A 22,061-nucleotide genomic window follows, 5' to 3' on the forward strand; every position below is an offset into this window, starting at 1 on the left:
GCTTTGGAGCTTTTTGGCGACAGATATTTCACGCATGCGCAAAATAATTATGGCAGATGTAGAAAACATTATGTGTGTCTAGACCTTTATCCGGGCTAAAAATAGCATTAAGTATTCAAAGTTAACCTGTGTCCTTCACGTATAAGACGCAGGTTATTTGAGACCAAATTTAGGAAAAAAGTGCCTCTTATATGCCGTCAAATACGGTAGTAATTGCTTCTATATTATCCAGCACAAGTACGGTGGACGTCTATTAATAAAAATTATGATTTTTTTTGGCTATGCTGAGTGCCACTCGTAATGTATATGGCTGAATGACTCATAAAAATTACATTTTGTAAAACTGTAAGGAATTTAAATTTAAAGGAATAAAACAAGATGTTATTAAACTAATTAAAGGAATAATTTTAATTTATGTCCTTTTAATTACTTGAATTTATTTTCACATTTAAATATTATGTTAGGTAATAATATTTAATCACAGAAAATCACACACTATAGCATTGCCAAATAATGATAAAAAAGTTTGAATTTAGCGATTTTCTAGATTTTCTTTTAATTAGCAGCTTGCTTAGCCAGCGTTCAGTCTGGCATGCACAACTCACTAAACCGAAAGCTGGCTGCGCAAATGGCTAGTTATTTTAGAAAATTTTTCATTAAAAATTCTAAAATTACCTATTCAATGTGCGAGGAATGATGTTTATTTTTGCTAAAACTCTTCTTAGCTTTGCTCTGTGTCCTAAGGTGGAATATCCTTTCTTTTCTCCATCTTTCTTCCCATCACTTGATCTAAAAGCCAAACCATTTACTTTTGAAGTGGGAGATCCAGGCATTGTACCACAGGAGCTACCCATTGTTTCATGCCACTCAACTTGAGATGATAACCTAGCCCGTGGATCATGCTGGAGAAGGGAGATTTCTGAAGCTTTGCGACAACGCCGAGTGGAATTCTCGGGGGCACTCAACATCTCTTTGAAAGCTGCATCAATTAATTATAGTTATTAACAATGGTAAAGTAAAAATTAAATGATAATTACTTAAAATGGTAAAGTAAAAATTTACTAGGCAGACTAAACAAAACATACCAAGTAAGTTTGATTTCACAGTGATGCATAAATGAGTTGTCCCTCGCAATAATTCCAGTGCTCTGACGTGGCTCATGACTTCAAAACTCTGCCCATTTACCTCAAGTATCTGCAAAAATGAAAATAAAATAATTTTAATAGAAAGTACATATTTTATAGCTATGGATAAATAATTCAGGGCATATCCTTTATATAACTTCTACATATTCCTAACCACAAAATGGAATAGTGCCTGAATATATGATGTGTTCTGTATTTATGACAAGGGGGGGGGGGGCGGGCTTCTTTTCGAAGAGGCATTTCTGTTTTCATCTAGTCCTGCCAATTACAAGATGTTAAGGCAATCCACAATTCATAAGGTCACTTATTTATCTGTGATATTAAAGAAATATGTAGTTCAACAGATGTATTAAAAACAGAAATAAAAAAAAAGGGATGTTTAGGGTAGTTTCTGGCTTCCGCACTAAATTAGTCATCAATGTCTGAAATTTCTTTGTTTTCCATACAGATACTCAGCCATCAGTACTGACAGTATAGATTCTGCTTCCTTTTATTCAAAAAAAGTTCAGTAATAGAACATTATTTTAACACCTTGCACACCATTACAAAAAAACTATTAGATATATTACAACTATTATATATACAAACTTGCACACTATTGAATAAAACTTTACCTAACCTTTTATATACTTCTCTCAATGTATCCATACTCACCCCCCTTTTTTAAATTTATATATATATATGTATATATCTGCTATGTTTTGAGGGCTGCAACATAGGATAAAATATCTCATAATTTAATAATATAAAAACAAAATCCAAATTATTTATTTAAAAATTAATGCTACTTTTGATTTTGTGACAAAATTTTTAATATTTTTGATAAATCAAATTTATCAAGGTTTATAATTACATTATTAAAATAAGAATAAATAAGTTGATTTCTATACAAGGTGTCATAATTTTAAAAAGCTATTTCATTAAAAAATATGATTGCATCAGGAAAGAAGACAAACCAAACTGGAGACACCTGGTCCAGTTTGGTTAGTTCTGGTCCAGTTCCACCTCCATTTGTGCTTTTGCAGCTGAGGATGATGGTTCGGTAAAACCACATAAAAACTAGTCCCGTGAAAATTTGAAAATATAACGCTGATTTTTGTTGTTTGAGTTCTAAATTAACAAGTATTATAGTTGAAATGGAAAAGAACCCCAAAAATTTCTGGTTAAAGGAATAGTTAAAGAAATACAAACAAATGCTAAATGAAGATGCTACCTAACCAAAGTCTTTATTATGGTACCACTGTCTCATCATCAGTCAATTAAGAGACTGCAAAATCTGTAGTATTATGATTTTAAATCCATAAAATATCACCAATGATAATGAAGACAATGACAAAAGGCTTATTCAGAATAAAAAGATTTCAGTTGAATATTTAATGGGAGTTCTATATATTACAATATAAAACTTGAACAATAAGTTTTTAACTAAACAAGAAATTAGAACAAAATTAATGCTAACACACTATATATATATATATGTGTGTGTGTGTGATTAAAAAAAAAAAAACAGAAAAAGATGTTGCAATGTTGACTGGTGAAGCACGTAGACAGCATATTGTAGAGGAAGAACTCTGATTGCATAGAATGCTAATCCATAATGAATAAGAACCTTGGCAGTCAAGGCAGATTAGTGCCATTTTTATTCAAATTGACAATTAGAGTGCCAAGTAAACTGTAGCCACAATTTACTTGGCACTCTAATCGTGCCTATTTTCAGAACATTTACATTTTTGAATACTACTGCAACAGGAAGAGAAAACAGCAAAATGAAATCCGAGCAAGAACAGTGCACATTTATTACACAACAGTGCAAGTGAAGTGCACATTTATCCAATACGGCAGCTCACCAAAGAGGAAGGTTTGGGTTTATGTTAGAAAGGTTTCAATTCTCGGGGTTTAGGTTCTGAAATAATTATGTCATCAGTGTTATGCAAGTTTTGTGGCATAGATTAATCTAGAAATGACACAGTCCAAAACTGCTATTATTATTTCTAGAATAAAGACAAAATAATCAAATTAAAAAAAAGCAATTAAAAGGCTATTACTAAATTAAACTACGCTGATTTACACATATTTTATCTTGTATATATATTTTAAAATTTTCATTAAGTTTTAACATTAGGGAAATCTTTACAAGTACTATTTTTAATAATATATGTGTACTGATCCTTGATATAAATGCACTTGCTCATTGCATAGGAATGTAAATACACTAACTACTGTCTGAAATGTTGTCAACACATAAATTCTTTACACATGATAATTATATCAAGATTAATTTTAAAAGATAGCGAGATATGTATCTAAAAGGACATACACTGGTGTGCAAAAATTAAGGACGAGACGGTTTTTTCAATATAACTTTGTACAAAAGCTTTCCAAATCAACACATTTAATACCGTAAGATCCCCAATACGTAAGGACATGAGTAATGTAAGCAACACTAACTAAAAGAGAAATCAGAGGGATAAAAAGAAGCTTTATTGAAAAAGTAGCATGGAGCGCAATGCGACTGAAGGCCGAAACATCCCTGTGATGGGTGTCCAGCAAGAAACGTAGGGTCTTTAATAGGGGACATGATCTCCTCTGACTGCTAGGCAGGTTTCACAGCGTCTGCCCATGCTGAGAACGAGGGTGTCAATGAGTTGTTGAGGCACTGCTGCCCATTCGTCTTGCAGCGCCAATCGAAGCTCCGGAATCATTACTGGTGATAAGGTACGAGCTGCCAAGCGTCTGCCTAGAAAATCCCATACATGCTCGATGGGATTGAGATCCGGAGATCATGCCGGCCAATCCATACATTCAATATCCTCACTCTCTAACAGCTGTTTGGCAGCTACTGTGCGATGACATGGTGCATTGTTGTCCATGAAAAGGAACTGCGGACCCATAGTGCCTCTAAAAAGACGCACATATGGAAGAAGAATCTCGTTACAATAACGGGTCCCATTGACTGAACCTGCGTCGAAGATGTGAAGGTCTGTACGACTACCAAGCATGATGCCTCCCCAAACGAGAACACCGCCACCTCCATAACTGTCCCTTTCAATGATGTTCAAGGGATGATTGCGGCTTCCCCGCTCTCTCCAGATGAGTCTGCGATGAGAATCGCTACTCAGACTGAATCTGCTCTCATCTGTAAAGAGTACTCGTCCCCATTCATTGTCTTTCCAATTCCGGTGTTCCCGGCACCACAGAGAACGCCTTCTCTGATGAGCAGGCGTTAGAGGTACACATCGTACAGGGCGTCGTGCAAACAGACCACCAATGCAGTCTTCTGGCTACGGTAAAACGCGATATTGGTCGTCCAGTCGCCTGTGTCTAGCGATTTCTCCCGCTGTCTGCCGCCTGTTTCTTCTGGTCTGTAAGGCAATATACCTGTCATCTGCGGGTGTGGTTCCTCGTGGACGACCACTACTAAACCCCCGGATAGCTGTTCCTGTAGTTTGAAATTGTCTCCAAAGTCGTGAAACGATGCTGTGAGCAATTCCGAACTCTGCAGCCACACTTGTCACACTGCGGCCTTCCTCCAACTTCCCAATGATTCGACTTCGGGTAAAAGCATCCAGATGTCGTCTAACGGATTGATTATTCGCCATTTCTCACTGAGGCAGCAACTCGGTGTGATTTTAACTGCTATACGGCGTGCAATCTCTTTGCCAGAAATACTGATCTTACACCGACAACATGCTTTATACTACTCAGACACTCCCCCATTACATCTACCTGCATATCTGCGCATATGCTACCGTACATCACCTTACTTAATCTCCGGATTGGTCTTTCTGTCTGCTCTGCCTCTTCGTTCAGCTGATATGCTAATTTTTCGACTTCGTCCTTAATTTTTGCACACCAGTGTATATATCTAGAATAGAAAAACATCAGAGAATCCATTTACAATCAAATGAAAGCAATGCATGCCAAAAAAGTTAAATAATTTAAAAAATAAAATAAATTAACTTTCTCAATCAAAATATATAATATGTATTTTTGTTAAAATGTTTATTTGCACATACATAATGCATGCCAAAAATGCAAAATTACCATTAAATTTACCATGCTGAAATTTTTTTCAAATCTGATATTGTTTGTTTGAAAAAAATAAATAAATAAATAATAATAATAATAATAATAATAATAATAATAATAATGAGCATGTATTAAGCCACTGCAGATTATCAGAATTCTACTGTATTTTTTTCACTGTTACATACCTGATCTCCTCTCTTCAAACCAACTTCTTCAGCTTTTGAGCCTTTGTCCACTTTAGACACAAACGTGGCAAATCCAGTTTCATATCCACCAAGTATTGAAAAATGCAAAACTTCTTCTCTTGTTGATCTAGCCAATGTTATTACACGACTGCGTGCCTTAGCAGCACAAGCTATGTTTAAAAGTCTTTGTTGGCCTAACATTTTCTGTAAATTAAAATTGAATGTTAGTTGATTTTAACTATAAAAGTCATGTAAAACTTAGAAAAGGTATGACTTTTATGAAAAAGATAAAATTCTGCATACAAAAAAATCATTTAACATTAAACTGTTAAAATTGTAAGAAAATTTAATGTTTTTCAACAACTGAAGATTCCATCTGCATAACTGCCAATTCTGAAATATGAAAAACCAGGAGATTTTCACAGCGCTTTGTATATGAATTCAAAAGGATCCCAAACTGAAAAATTCGACTTTTAACGACTCATTATAACTTTTTTGGTACTATTCTGTTTTGAGGACCATAAAAAATCGCCAAACTATTGTTGATGCCAGTGCTGCCAAAAATAATTTCGGCAACCCTATTGCAAGAAAGGTGTAATAGTAAATAACTATCTAAGATTATTGTTTTAATTTAGATGAAAGGTTAATTTCATGTAATACTTTTTTATTATAATAATTTATATAAAAAAGGTTAATCATAACTGAATGGAAGCATAAGAGTAAATAACTATTATTATAATTATCATAATTTATATAAAAAAAGGCTAAACATAACTGAATGGATTCCTGCATCGTTATTTCGGTACAGAGTTATTGCTAAAGCATAATTTCATCTTGTTGGTTGTTCAAACATAATTTTCTATAATGAATGATGCCTTTTCTTTGACAAAATTCTATTGTGATTTTTCGTCATGGACAATTCCCAAATTGTTAAATCCATAGGATATGAAAAAAGGATTTAAAAATTAAGATTGGCGCTTTTGCACATACAATTTTGCTGCAATTTTTTTACGGTTCTCAAAATGGAATAGTATCTTTTTTTTTTTACAATGCCAGATTCGTAGCTAGGGTTTTCAGCGCCCAGGGACAACTGAAGATTTCGTGTCCCCTACTGCTTGCCAAGTATGGAAAACATTTAATTCTAAAATGTCGTAACATCAGTTTGGCACCCCTTGGATTCTGCACCCGGGGACAGATGCCCCCCTCTAGCTACACCCCTGTACAATGCATAATCAAGATTAAAAGCTAGTTATAATATGATTCTGAAGTAGAATATGAAAACTATATAAATATTTGTCATTAATTTCACTTTATTTACTCATTTTTGGCTACTTTTAACTTAGTTTTAAGATTTTCTTAAAATTTCAAATAAGAAAGAAAATATATCAATTTTCACACATGACAAAAATTAATAATTAATATGCATGCCATTGGATAAATGCAATAATATACCATTTAAAGAAAATTTGTCATATTATTATTAAAAAAGTTAAGTTTTGCCTATCATATTATTCCTTATAAAATGCTTTACAAGGCTCTATATCTCTAAATGGATTAAAACAGATCACACTAAATAAAAATTAATCAGAAAAATTACCCAAAAGTCACTCCTCAATCCCTCCCCAAATGATATAGGCATTTATTAAGAGATGATAAGGTTATCATTTTTTCAAAACTTGTAATCAAAATTTCCTTCATAGCATTTCCTTTTCCTTCAACATTTATCAGTAATTCAACTAGAGCTATTTTTGAAATAGACGATCTAAATTAAAACAGATAACTTAAAACTCAGAAGATTTGTAAATGTAAAGGGAATGAAACAAAAAACTAAAAACTCCCAGTTTTACCAGGATTGGCAGTTTTACTTCAAATTAATCACAGCAAATCATTTTATTAAAAAACCTCACTAATTTGTCAGGTTTTTCTTATCAAACTATTTTATTACAAACCTTAATTATTTAATTCTGATGAAAATTCAAATTATTAGCTGATATATTTTAATAGTATAGGTTTATGCAATTAAAATAATACTCCTTCTAAATTGTAATAAAAATCTTTAATTTTATTCTACAAATTCTTTTTCTGATTATCTTCTGCATATCACCTACAAATTAATATAAAATAGTTACTTAAAGCTTCCATGATAACAGTTAACTATAGCTCAAAGCTAAAAATATGTGCGATTGGTATGAAAAATATTGTGAAGCATTCTTTCAATTTGATCTCTGATTTTCTACAGTTAAATCCCATAGAAAAGCCATGGTTCTTTTGGAGAAAAGAATTAAACCACCAACAGAATCACACAAAAAATAAAATGAAACTGCAGATTTTGGGGGCGGGGGGGGCAGGAAATGTGGAAACAAAATTTAAGTTCATGGAAGACTTATCTTAAAATAAGGTATGCATAATCCAGCACTGCAGTTTTATAAAAGAAATCAGCATCAGAAAAAATTCTCATATCAGAATTACATCCAAATACTTCATTGCTAAAATCATTATATTTACAGCTCCTTTTACAAAACTATGCAGTAAACAGAAGCTGGAAAAAGCTGCACAAAAGTTGTATTTTATCTTATTAGCATAAAACCAAATTCACAGGATTTGTGCAGTTCATCAATTGAATATTTCTGCATTTAAAATAGAAATCGAACAGTGCAAATTTTCGTCGATTCATTTTATGAAGAGTCTGTAAGATGCACAATAAAATCAGTTTGGAATGACAGTCCACATATAAGCCAGCTGCAGCACTTAAGGGGTTAAAGTGTTTTATTTATCTTTAGCTCTTATTAGTGAAGTTTTAAAATAATTCTTAAGTTTCTAACATAAATTAATCCCGACTGCAAGAGTGTATGAACATTATGAAATCAAATAAACTAAAATTAAATTACTTCTTTTTCAAGCTTCAGCTCAAACTGCTCTAAAAACTCCATCATTCTAACATCTGTTTCAAAATCTGTAAAATGATTGTGGACCCACAAAAGGACAACTCTAGTTACCTGAAAGTTAAAATGAAAAATTAGCATTTTTTAATAAATGTGCATAACATATAAAATAACTCTGTTAATGCAAAAATAAATACAATAAATTACTTCATTGATAAAAAATTATTTAGCTAGTGAAAGGAAAAAAAAACTTAAGTTTTACAGGCATCAATTATATAAACTAAAAAGAAGAAAAAAATGCAATGTAATAAATTTACATAGCACAATACTTAGCTGAAACTTATCTTAAAAATCATACTTTCCTCAATTTCCTCAAAAAAAATTTTCAATAATTTAAATTAAATATTAATGAAGTTATGAACAATAAATGATCATTAGTGACATTAAAGTACATTAACTAATTTAATCAAAATATATTTATAATATACAGTACAAAGTCTGTAATCCAGACTCGTTGGGACTTTGGCGATTCCAGATTAGGGGTTTTTCCGGATTATAGATCATCAATTTAAATTTGGTAAGATGGCATGCAGAAATTATACAATTAAAAATATGAAACCCTAATTTATGAAATAAAGAGCAATTATAATATAAAGGGTATCAAATTTTACAAAAAAAAAAGTGGGGGGAGCTTAATATTTATTTGTTTACTTTATTAAACATTTCTTTCAATGTAAGTAGTTTAAGTTTCTTCATTTTTTGTGCTAATACTTTGTCTTTAATTCTATAAACAGACATAATTTCTTGGTCGATAATACCGACTAACTTGCCTTTATCCATTTTTTTGCAGCAATTCCACTTTTTATTTGATGGGCAACGAAACATGCTTTTGCTTTGTAGATCCTTTAGCAACTCCAGAATTGGAAACTCTTTTTGACATAATCAATTCACTTTGTAGATCCTTTAGCAACTCCAGAATTGGAAACTCTTTTTGACATAATCAAAAGTTCAAGCTTAATTTTTATAAAATTCCTCTAACATTCTGCAAAAAATAATAAGCTGGATCCAATTAGAAGATTAAGGAACAGCGCAATCTGCAAAATTAACTGAAATGCCTTAGAATCAGTAAAGATAATTTTAGCCTAGCTTATAAAATTGTTCTAACAGTCTGCAAAAAATAACAAGCTGGATCCAATTAGAAGATTAAGGAACAGCACAATCTGAAAAATTAGCTGAAATGCCTTAGAATCAATGAATTTAACAAGATAATTTTAGTCTAGCTTATAAAATTGCTCTAACAGTCTGCTAAAAGTAATAAGCCGTGTCCAATTAGAAGGAACAGCGCAATCTGCAAAATTAACTGAAATGCCTTAGAATCAGTAAAGATAATTTTAGCCTACCTTATACCGTCCATTATACATTAAACACAAATGCTTAAAGCATACAAAAAAAGTTTGTGGCTTTGAGGTCTGAATTATAGATCATTCCGGATAATGGACATCCGGATTACAGACTTTGTACTGTATACACATGTATCCCTTTCATGACACAGTTTCCTACAGCATTGTTTCGTTCTTACATGATATGGAAATTAGCAACACAGTTTCATCTCAGCATGTTAATGAATATGCATAAGCCCTTTTAAAACCCTTTATGTATCTATATACTATGATAACAATAAGTGCCAATTTCAATAAAAAGATTACTAGTGTGTTGCTATTTTAAAAACTTGGGGGAATTGCTGCAACTTTTTGGGATGATTGCTGCAAGTTTAAGTGGATTTATTCATCAGATATCTCATCAAAATGAGCTCATATTTAAGTTTTTCATATCTTCATATATAACTCTCTTCCTTCAAACTTTGAGTGGAATGATTAGAGTAAATTTAGAGGGGGAGGGCCTTCAACAGCTATGTTGGTCAACAAGAAAACACACAGGCTTTGATTTTTAATTAAAATTTAATTACTAATGTAAGATACACATCTAAAGAATTCCACAGTGAATTAAAAAATTAATAATTATGATTATTAATTGAAGTTTTTTATTCAGAAACATACAATGAAAGCCCTTATAACAAAATTTCAAAAATCTTTTAACAGTTAAATAATATTAATTTTTTCGTATGAAATCCTTATCTAATACTTATACATCTATGAAATGAATACCTATGAAATGCCTATACATCTAAAATTGAAGCAGACTGATACAATACTACTATAATGCAGTTTTCTGAAATGTTCTTTGATACTTGCTGGTAAAGCAGCCATAGCACTTAATCACCAAAATTAGCACACTTAATCCCAAATCTGTAATATGTAAAGTTTATATCTCACCAAAGACTTAAAACAGTGGTATCTTAAAGAAACAAGGCCACTTAACAAAAAGCTGCTCTTCTTCACATCTATTTCTTTGAATAAGAAATATTTATAGATGCAGTTCTATATCAGAGTATTAGGCACTATGCCACAAAAGCTAAATTGAAAACAGACAATAAGCCTCTCTGAGTTCAAAATAAATCTTTTAAACAATAAATATTTAAGTATTATGCATACATTATTATATGATAAAATATGCAAGCATAAAAATTATTATATTTCAAATAAATAAGCAATATTAGACAATGTGATTTTAAAAGTATCGAAGATAAATATAACAAAAAGAATATATCTCACTCACTCTGTCTCGATACCTCGGATCATCAAACCACACTAACAACTTATCAGCTATAATTTTGCAGTCACTAATAAATGTTCTGTATGCTAACAAGAAATCTTCTACATAAGTCACATCCGTTGAGTTATCTTCTACTAACTGTTCTAGAAGTCTTTCAGGTGTACCCTATGATAAAAGTATATAAAACGTATTTCATCTAATATATTGAAAATGGATAAGGAATAGTTGGTATTGTTCTGTTCTTGGGACCAGGCCCACAAATGTATGTATGCAGTTATATACTGATGTATGTATTCATGTATGCATGTGTGTGTGTACACAGATATATACGCACATGTACACATACATACATATGCTTCTGAATCCAGTCCTAATAACAGAAGAGTACCAAATAATTATCTGATCAATAAACTATTTTTATCTAATCAAAAAGTTTTTATTGGAAATATATTAACATTGGAAATTACTGACAATTCATCTAAAAAAGTTTCAAACTGAAAATACATTAATCTTGCAACAATTGTAAGCAAATGATTCACTACTTTTTGTGATAAATTCTTTCATCTTACCAAAAATCTGCAGTTGGAAATATGCTGACAAGGGCAATGACTGAAATGCCTATACATCTAAAAAATTTACCAACTGAAAATATGTAAGTCTTGCCAACAATTGTAAGCAAATGGTTACTGCCATTTATGACAAATATTAATTTCATAAATAATCAACATGTGAACATTTCACTAAAATTTGTCAACAACATACAACATATGTCTTAATAAAAATTTAAAAAAAATTTCTGCATTTTCAATTATATATTTTTTTAAATCATGCAAACTTAGCAATATTTTAGAACTATAATTGATTGTTAGTCTATACAATTTCTTCTAATTTTCTATGCCAACAAAATTTATACCATTTTTTTTTTTTTTTTTTTTTTTTTTTTAACAGAAGACATGAAAAATTGCCCTCACTGGAACTTGAACAGCTTTGGACCTCTCGAATAGCCATGGGGTATGTTTCCAATTACACTACGAAGGCATGCGGAGAGGAGGGAGAAAATACTTTCTCCACCCCCCTTTTAAAGGGCAACTGGAGATTAGGAAACTCAGTCACCAAAACCTGGCAGTGACAAATTATTATGTAGCACCTTTTAGTTTGGGCATGAATTGTAAAGTTATTAGGTTTTTTGGACATGACATGAAAAATATGCAGCATCCTTGGCAGTACTTGAGCCCTGGACCTCTCAAATATGCATTGAGCATGCTTCCAATTACACCATGAAGGCGTGTAGAAAAGAGGAAGAAAATACTTTATAAGCTACTCTAAATATATTACATTAGAAAAGGCAAAGAGAAAAAAATATATATGTGGCATGAATGCACTCAGCGATGAGTGTTTACTTTACAGAGGGTTAAGTATTGCCATACGTTTTCTTGTATTAGCTATACTATTTATATTTAGAATATAAAGTGATGAATATATCCGGATTTGCTCTGGAAATCTTTACCTGTGAAGCTTGTTATTGCTTGTGAAGTTGCAAAAAAAGGTTCAGATTTCCCCTCTTTATGACATGCTTATTTCTTAAATTTATATAAATTTTAATGCATAAAAATACTAATTCAGCCTTTGAAAACACTGGAAAATGTGAAAATATTTAATTTAATTATTCTTTGTTTTGATACTGAAGATGGCAATGATTTGTGTAATTTAAAATGCAATCTCAAGACTTTTGTTTTGGAAAATATGCAAGATTTTTTTTTTTTTTTCCTGCATTTAGAATTGTGCACTTTAAGATTCCAATAATACAATCAACAGGATGTTTTAAGCCTTATTATTCTGATCCAATTTATTGGTCTGTATTCTGCAAACTATTTTGATGTTAGTTTTATGTGATATAAGATGAACAAGCTTTAAGGTACATTAACTGCAACATCAGCATCTTTTTTAATCTGATTCAGAAAGACGAATAGAGAAAAATGGTGAATAAAAAAAGAAGGGTGAAGAGAAAAAAAAATGTGAGTGGCATGGTTGCACTCTCCATGCAATGTTTTCGAAAATGAGAGTGATCAAAAATATAAATTTTGCCTTCAGATATTCATTATTTGATTTGTTAGAGAATCATGGGCTTACTAGTAATTACTAATAAACATAACATACTGCTATTATAAAATTCTATTGCCCCAATATTACTATGGCGACATCTTCTAACACACAATACTAATAATAACACAAAATTATACTGAATTCAAATACTTTACAAGTTAATAAATTTACCAATATCATTTTATATTTTGATAATGAAATCTAAGTTATAAAAATATTTCACTTTTAAAATAACTTTAAAAAATAATTGCAAAAATCATTTGTGAACTAAAAAAAAAAAAAATATTTTAGAAAATTCTTACTCTTTTTTTTTCCATCACTTATGACACATTTTAATCAGAAAAATTTATAGTGTTACATTTTTTAGGAGAAAAAAATTCATGTTTTTGGAATAATTTAAATACAATGTTAAAATTTTTAATAAAAGCTGTTGCCACTATCAAAAAAGTAATTTTTATGAAATAACTTGACATGCATTTAAAGGTTAAAAGCATAAGAAACAAATAATTATTTTGAAAAGAACTGAAAACTTATGAGTTAATATACAATTCTTAATTCTTAATACCATCCTAATTCATAAAAACATAAAATGAATTGTTATTAAAAATTTTTAAACACTTTAATCTTGTATCATTATTAAACATTAAAAGAGGTTATATCATCCCGAATGTATCACTTACAGTTAAACAAGAGGTACATTATTTTACATATAAATTCAAGTCATTTTACATACACAAAGATCAAAATACATGGCATATTCTGAAATATGTCTTAATAAATTTATAATCAACAGTAATAAAATATTTTACCAAGTCTTATTACTAAATCATAATCTATGTTATATTTCCTACAAACAGCTTCAAATTCAAATTTTTAAAAAAAGTTATTTATTTGAATTTTAAGATTAATTACAATATTACAATAATTTTATTATTCCATTCATGAAGACAGAATTCATATGCAACATTCGTATCTCAATTGGGTGCATTGAGAAAATAAAAATATTGCATACGAATTATGTTAAGATCTGTATTAGTATCTAACATGTAGATAAAATCTGATAACAAAGGCATGAACTAAATTTAGTTGCAAATTATTGAAATCCATCTTATTATTATATGCACTTTTAACATGACTTGAAATTAAACAGTAAAAATTCTTAAATAAGATTAAAAAGACATTCTTTTTACATTAATTTTACATTAATACACATTCATTTCTTTTTACATTAATACACATACTTGAAATTTCTAGTAAAAATATTTATATGCGTGCATGTCCACATGGAAGATTTCACTGTGGATGCCATTAAAAATGTTGGAACTGAGGTACATTTAAATCTTAGCAGAAATATTGTAAATTCAACAATTAACTTCGATGGTAAAATGATCGCTGTTTCTTTAGAGGAAATTGGCAGGAGAATGGAGCCAAATGTTACCTATGCTGATTCTTTCAAGATACCATTAGTGTACTTTTATCTGTAACGGTAAAAAAATGTGTATAACTGCCAAATTGTTTCTTGGAAAGCAGGCAGTAAATTTTTTTACAATAAATCTTCAAAGATTTTTGTATTACTAGAAGTGATCTAGTAAATGGTCTGGCTAAGCTGGTTATGACTTTCCTCTATCACATTCTCTTATTGAATTTTCTACTGTCAAGAAATTTATTAAATCCAGTCAGTATTTATGTATGTTGAAAAATTTTCTTTAGAGGACTGACTAGGGAGAAGTCTTGGAGTTTCTTATTGGAGTTACCAGTTCCTCATAACCTACTTAAAGTTGTAGCCATGGCAAATTTTCATCTCAAAATTAACTATGACTATTTGCAAATATATCTCTTCCCAATTCAAAAATTTCTTTTTAATTCTCATCTAATCCATTTTATTGAAAAAAAAAATACTAAAAAGAATTTTTATTGGGAGGAGATACCAAAATAAAATAGATAGTTTCATTTGCATGTAACAATTAATAGAAACAAGGAAAATGAATTGTGAATTCTTACCAAATGCCACATCTCATATAAATGAATACAATAACAGCAATTAATTCTTAATAAACAGAATTATTAAAATCACAGAAAGTATTGCTACTTACTCGAATAATTATGTGAGATTTGTTTCCAGCAGCATCTACTGTTCTAAGCTCGGTTACATAAACGAGTTTACCATTTTCTTCATGTTTTTTTATATTTTCCTCTCCTTGGTGTAAAATACGATAATAATCACTTTGTGCTACACAAACAAATTGGCAGTCTTCCACTTTGGTTCGCATGACACCTACTTGATACATTTTTGCCATAGTAGGAGTGATGCCAAAACTAAAAAATTTAGAAAATTTAAATTACCACTTTCCTTAATGATTTGTATATTGCCACTTCAATATAATAAATCTGGAAAAACCCTTTGATGTTCCTGAAAATTTTTCGTTGGGGGCGGGGGAGAATAAATCAGGGAAAACCTATTTATGCCCTTTTTGTTGTGAAAATTGAAGTAATAAAACTATCTAGTGTGCAGTAGAAATAGCTTCTATATTATGAATCACTACAGAAGAAAAAGTATTCGTAATAAATAACTGGAATAGAGGAGGGATTTTTATGTATTGGGGAAACATAACTCTTATATAACATAACTCTTATGTACGGTTGCAATTATATTACAGAGGAATTATTATACGGTTGCAATTATATTATACTGGGGAAACATTACTCTTATATAACATAACTCTTATGTACGGTTGCAATTATATTATAGAGGAATTGCCTTGCTTTTATTCCAATTTACTAATTAGTTTAGATGTTTTAAGTTATTCTACTTCAATCCTGCAGCTATAGTGCAGAACGGGTTTTAAAGATTTTTATTAGAATTTTTAGACTATTTATATTTTCTTATTATATATACATATAAACATACAATTTTTGTTTTGTTTTGTTTATGACATAAATTTTGTTAAATAAAGGTTGAAAGTTAATTGTGAATTTTTTGTATGATGTTATAACAGTATGATCTTTATCACTGAAGTTACACAAACTAAAAATTCATTTATCTCAAAATGGACATAAATGATCCCCCCTCCCCCGTCTCAAAGAAAATGTAACTTTAATGCTAACAAGAAAAAAAAAAATCTTTATTTTAATGAAATATGTAAGAAATTCTATAGCTTAAGAATATTAAGAGCAATTTAAACAATTTTTTGGTAACTTACCTATCACCAATTTGTAGTTCCTTGATTTTTCCATCTGGAAGCTCTATTTCAACAGCACCATTAACAATCACAGACCAAGAATCTAACTCCTCACCATCATTCATTACTACCACTCCAGGTTTGTCAACAACAGCAAACACCATCACAGCACATAATGCTTTGCGTACAGTGAGTGTCATGTTTGCAAATGCCTAAAATGATTCACCATATTTAATAATGCACCTTGTTGCTTTATAGCTTAAAAAACAGTAATCATTAAAGATTTATGTCTGAATAATTATGCACCAAAAACATTTGACATATGTAAGTGCACACATGCACAAACAAGTAAAAAGATAACAGTATAAAATGGAATTATTGTATGAAAAAGGTGATTTATTTCATCGAAAAAGTTTCTCTAATGCCATAGATAAGTCCATTATTAATATATTATTAATTAATTATTACTATATTGTCCCATTATTAATTAATTATTATTATATTATTAGCATGAGTTAAATCATACCTGTCAACTTTGTAAAAGGGGGGGAACAGTTGAATTTTGAAAAAAAAATTCAAAAAATGCATAAAACAAATTTAACACAAAAACCTGATATTTGAAACAATTAGTGAGGGAAAATACTTTTCATAAAAAATAGCAAAGCAAACCAATGAAATTTATTTTAACATATTTACATCACTCCCCCCCTTCCTTTCTGCTAATAAAATTCTAAATTTGTTCTTTACAGCATTGATTACCTTGTTCAAGTTTAACAATCAAAATATTTAAAGAAATTAATAAAAATGTGAAAGGTTAAAAACATTTGAAAATACAAATGATAAGAATGAAAATATTGATTTCCAAAAATAATGCATATATTATTGTCATTTCAATGATATAACAAATATTAAGTTTAACCCAATAAAGTCTCCGAAAATGTCATAAATTTTTCAGGTCATCAAATAAAATGTTTCATAAACAATCTCACCTTAAAATCGCAAAAAACGTTGAAAAGTCACAAATCTAGCGACATTTCAACATTTGTACATTTGAAATCATATTCCAAACGAATAAACACTTGATTTTGATATAATAAAAATACAAAAAAAATTAATATCTGCTAAGGATGTATGAATAAAATACAAATTTGGTGACAGTGCTTGAAAAACTAACCCATGCTTACAAAAAATTTCAAAATTTGTAAAAAATTAACTTTGCATGCTAAATCATAAAAAAGAGAAGATTTTTCATAAAAATTATAAAAAATTCATAAAAGAGAATTGAGTAAAATATTATTTCCTATTCAATGAAATAATTCATATTAGCATTATTAAAAAATACAAAAATACTTGTAAAAATAAATAAATAAAATAAAAAAGCACCGACATAATACCTGATGTCAGATTTGCTACTGCTTGATTTTTTTAAAGTACACCCCCCTACTCTCTTATGTCATCACATTCTACATTTATGCAGTTTGGGGCACAATTTAGTTTTTGGCCAACTCTCACACAAGTGCAGCATGCATTTCAAACCTATACAGATGAATGCTTAGCATTCACTATCTGTGGTTTTTAGTCTCAGCATACATGCAAGAGCTTTTTCACAGATTAGGCATTATTATGCATATTTCTTAACTATTGATGAAAAAAATAGTTGTTTCTCCCCCCCCCTTTAGCATAAATTATAATGAGCACAAAAGACTGTGTTTACCAGTTTAAGTTCACTGATTAATTGACTACATCAAAGTACATAAGTATTTTCTGCTTCGGAGAAAAGGCCTTTACACAAGACATTTAAGAAACTGCCTTATATTCAAACTACATAACTCTTAATTAAACAAAGAGCCAATTTAAATTCACAACTGTGCATTTTACATATCTAATATTCCAGTTTGAATATCACCTGATCGGAAGAATTTCATACAAAACATTTAACCCATTTTTACTTAAAAAAATTACAAAAATTCATACAACTTACAGGCAAATGCTGCATGTATTCAAGAATTACTCCAACATCTTCTTCTGTGCGTAATGCAGGGTCTTTTTCTAGACATTCTCTAACAGTATCTCGGACAGTGAGGCTCTATGCAATGAAAAATCACAATCAGCTTCTAATATTGAACTTTAAATAATTTGGTAAGAGATAAATAACTTTATGTTACATTTAAAATGGTACTGACATTATAAGCATTCAAAAAATAAAAAAATGCAGAGATGGCTTCAGAGCTTGATATTTAAAGCAATTTTTATTGCAAAAAATAACTTAAAAACATAATTCTGAACTATAAAAAAAATCATCAAAAAAATTTGCAGTTATTACAGCAAACATAGCTTTAAATTGTACAATGCAAAGTTAAGTTTCAACTAGAACTTTTCTAATTTATGAAATCCTAATTTAAGTGAATGAAATTTTTATCATCAGAAATTCATTTTCAAAATTATGCAGACTTATAGTACTCATATTTAAGCATTCAGATACACAATGTAAATTCAAATGCTACATATATTGAATTATAATTTACTGTACATAAAAAGATATGATAATAAAGCTATACAATTTTGTCTTACTTCTATCCTACGCTGATGAAGTTAAGCCTGAATTACATTAGTTTAGCTCTTTATTATACTTATGCATATATCCTGCTTGTGCTTTTCTGAGTCCTGAATAAATAAATTCCCATATATTCTTAAGGCTTATCTACGTTCAGCACATTAAATGCAATCTTTTGGCTTACGAGTATCATTTAGAAAATATATTTTTTGCATATGAAAGGAAATTGCGATTAAATTTCTCCTCAACACTTCGCACATTTTATACTTAACACTTTACAGCACAGTAACCTGAAGTCTGGAATCACTGCCATACTTAATGCCAATATAAAAGGTTACCATGTCCTTTGGTATTCCTAACAACCAAAACCATACTAGCAATATTGTCTTAACCCCTTGACATAAATGGAGACATCATTCATTTCATGCGCTATTGCAGATTTTGACGTCTCTGAGACGTCAAGAATTGTATTCGGCCGATGCCGTGCAGTATATTATTATTGTTATATGGCAACATAAATTTGAAAATAAAACGTTCTGTTTCTAAACTTGCACATGGGTGTCCATAGTTGAGCCAAAGTGAATGGTATTCTTCGGATGTGTCGACACATGTTTTATTTGTGTGTCAAAAGGTTAAATTTCTCTACAATCATAGATTCTGCTGATCAGAATGAACTAAAGTCACGGATTTTTCCATTTTTGTTCATTGCTTATTTGTTCTTCCTGAAATTCTAATGTGAAGAAATTAAATATGTCAAAGTACCTCCATTGACTCTGTAAGCTCCTCTTCTTCATCAGAATCAACAATGCTCTCCACCAGTCCACTAAGATCAACATCTTGATCATCCAAAGAAACTGACTGGACAGACTGCATGGTGTCAGATCCTGAGTAAGCTGAGGAAGTATCACTTCCATGAGAACTTCTGTTAGATTTGCTTAATACGCTGCCCCTCTGCAGCAATGGGTGGGTGAAATCCATAGAATACTGAAATGATATCAAGAAATTCTGAGCATACTGTTACACACATAATACTAAGCAGTTATAATTTGTGAAGCTAATGAAACATGACTATTATAAATAAAATAACATGCACATTTTTTTTCCCATTTTACATATTTTCAGATTTTACTTACATGACATTAAATTTTCAAAGATATTGATGGGAAAAGAAATATACTGTAATAATGAATTTATTTCGCATATTTAAATTCTCAGATAGCTAAAAACTTAATGTCATGTACATTAGTTAAAGAAAAAGGTTTCATACTAAAATTATTTTTTAAGTGGAAAAAGTTTAGAATTTGAAGAATTTTGTTAAAAAATTATGTTTTCCTTTGTTGCATATAAGGGTTCATTTTAAATTAGGAAACATCTTCATTGATGATTTTACTTTGTATTTTTGCCTTTTTACTTTGCTTTGAGGTGGGCCAGATTTTTCAGGTAAGTCTCTTATGACTAAAAAATATATTGGAATGGTTCATCAGCTAATTCTGGATACAGAAAAGCAAAGATTTTCTTAGGAAGAGGAATTGTAATTAATTTTGTATCCTTCTCCTGACGATGTTATGTCAGAGGATATTGGATTCCTCTGTTTATTTTGGTTTTCCTTGTGATGGTTTATTTTAATTTTTCTTTTAACACATACAGAAATCTAATTCTACATCTTTTATAATTTTTTGAAATATTTTTATTTGAATTTCAATTTTTGGTCTTTGCGAAAAATGGGTTCGAAATTTCTTTCTTAATGTATTTACTAATCAATTTTCAGCATAATGCGTGAAAATTCTTGAAATGATTTTATATTTTTCTTTATAATTTTTTTGTGTGTTTATACATGTAGTATATATATATATATATATATATATGTATATCATTTTTTCAACTTAGTTTAATTAGGCAAATTAAAATACACATAGAAAGCTAGATGCTTTCATTAACAAATATTTTTCTGATGCCAAAAACGTTTTCCAAGTAAGGATGGATTAGTTTATAACTGTTAACTCATAAAATTATTATAACATAACATTTAATTACTAATTTAATAATATAACTATCTGTGTATCTATTAAACAAATAAGTACTTACAAGTGTATTCCTTTGTCCCCCTTGATTGTGCATAAAGTCATCAGCAAGTGAATCAGGGCTGATTTGACAGCCCTCCTCCTGGTCTAATGACAGCATTTTATCCAGACTGATGGCAGGACATGACGGCCTCACGAAAACACTACCCTCGGAGCGGAATTCCGACTGAAAAAAATAGAAATAAATAAAATAATTTAGTTTTTTTATAAAATAAAATGTATAAGCAATAAAACATTAAAAGAATCATCATAAATGCATCTTAATAATTCAGCAGAATTTCTGTTCTGAAGACTGCATACGAAACTAAAATTTTGAATAGAATCTTATTATCAATCTTAGACTTTCCCTGTTTGATTTATCAGTTATTTTTTTAACATAAGTAAATTAATCAAAAATCAAATTTGTGTAAAAAATTACTATGCTATTAAAAAACATTTCTGATACCTGATATTATAATAATAACAAAAAAACTCAGCAGCAGGCAAGAAATGATGATCATAAAAAAATAACCCAAGACCAAAATTTATTACTAACAAAAATTCAATAGTGATTTACACTTTAACATATGTAAATAAGTAGCATTTACATCTCATAATAGGATACCAAGGAAAAGTTCTCTTAAAAACTCCTCTACATATACTTCCACATACAAAGAAAATACTGCACTACACATAAACACAATAGAAAATAAGAGGAAAATATTTACCAGCATTTCTAATTGAACTTTAATTAATTAAAATAATTTATCTTTTTAATTTTTTCAAGGCATTCACTGCTACTATTTACACAAATTTTTACTTGATAATAAATTAACATTTTCAGTAGTGATACAAAGAAATAATTAGGAATGACAATTTTTGTTATGATCACAGGGGAAAAAACGGTTACAGACTGGAATGCCAATGAATACCAAGGTTAATTGACACTACAAATGATGCGTCAACCAATCACGCACCTTCGTTACATAGTCTGAGGAAGTTCTGCAATGACGTTAGACTGATCGGCGGAAGTGAAAGGGAAGTTGAATCAACTGTCGTCACCAAATTTTTTGTTATCGGTGGACTAATTTTGGATATATGACGTAACAAGAATTTATATATAAAAAAAAAAGATTCTGTTTTTACTACAACTATCGGAAAAACTTCAAGGAACCAAAGAAATCTACCATAAAAGACGTTTCTAAGAAATTTCTTCAACAAAATTTGTTACAATCATCAATAAGTATGTCA

General features: G+C 30.0%; 1 protein-coding gene across 6 annotated transcripts in view; it reads right to left on the bottom strand.

The window, feature by feature from the left end:
- The window catches only part of LOC118197654 (rap guanine nucleotide exchange factor 2-like), a 303,724-nt gene that overhangs the window by 53,109 nt on the left and 228,554 nt on the right, over positions 1 to 22,061 (bottom strand). For 5 of the 6 annotated variants that reach the window (XM_085821204.1, XM_085821203.1, XM_085821202.1 and 2 more), the window contains 10 exons: positions 20,836 to 20,997; positions 19,513 to 19,734; positions 18,178 to 18,282; positions 16,218 to 16,408; positions 15,111 to 15,333; positions 10,918 to 11,079; positions 8,248 to 8,355; positions 5,360 to 5,563; positions 1,086 to 1,194; positions 676 to 979 (listed from right to left, as the gene is read on the bottom strand). In XM_085821204.1, the coding sequence (XP_085677330.1) occupies positions 676 to 979; positions 1,086 to 1,194; positions 5,360 to 5,563; positions 8,248 to 8,355; positions 10,918 to 11,079; positions 15,111 to 15,333; positions 16,218 to 16,408; positions 18,178 to 18,282; positions 19,513 to 19,734; positions 20,836 to 20,997 (1,790 nt within the window). Of the gene's footprint in view, positions 1 to 675; positions 980 to 1,085; positions 1,195 to 5,359; positions 5,564 to 8,247; positions 8,356 to 10,917; positions 11,080 to 15,110; positions 15,334 to 16,217; positions 16,409 to 18,177; positions 18,283 to 19,512; positions 19,735 to 20,835; positions 20,998 to 21,538; positions 21,716 to 22,061 lie in introns of those variants that run through there. The other variant, XM_035369192.2, reaches the window with a different exon arrangement.

Source organism: Stegodyphus dumicola, chromosome 7 (genome assembly GCF_044657685.1).
Source record: "Stegodyphus dumicola isolate Sdum_Otavi_A_Nest chromosome 7, ASM4465768v1".
Classification (NCBI taxonomy): Eukaryota; Metazoa; Arthropoda; class Arachnida; order Araneae; family Eresidae; genus Stegodyphus; species Stegodyphus dumicola.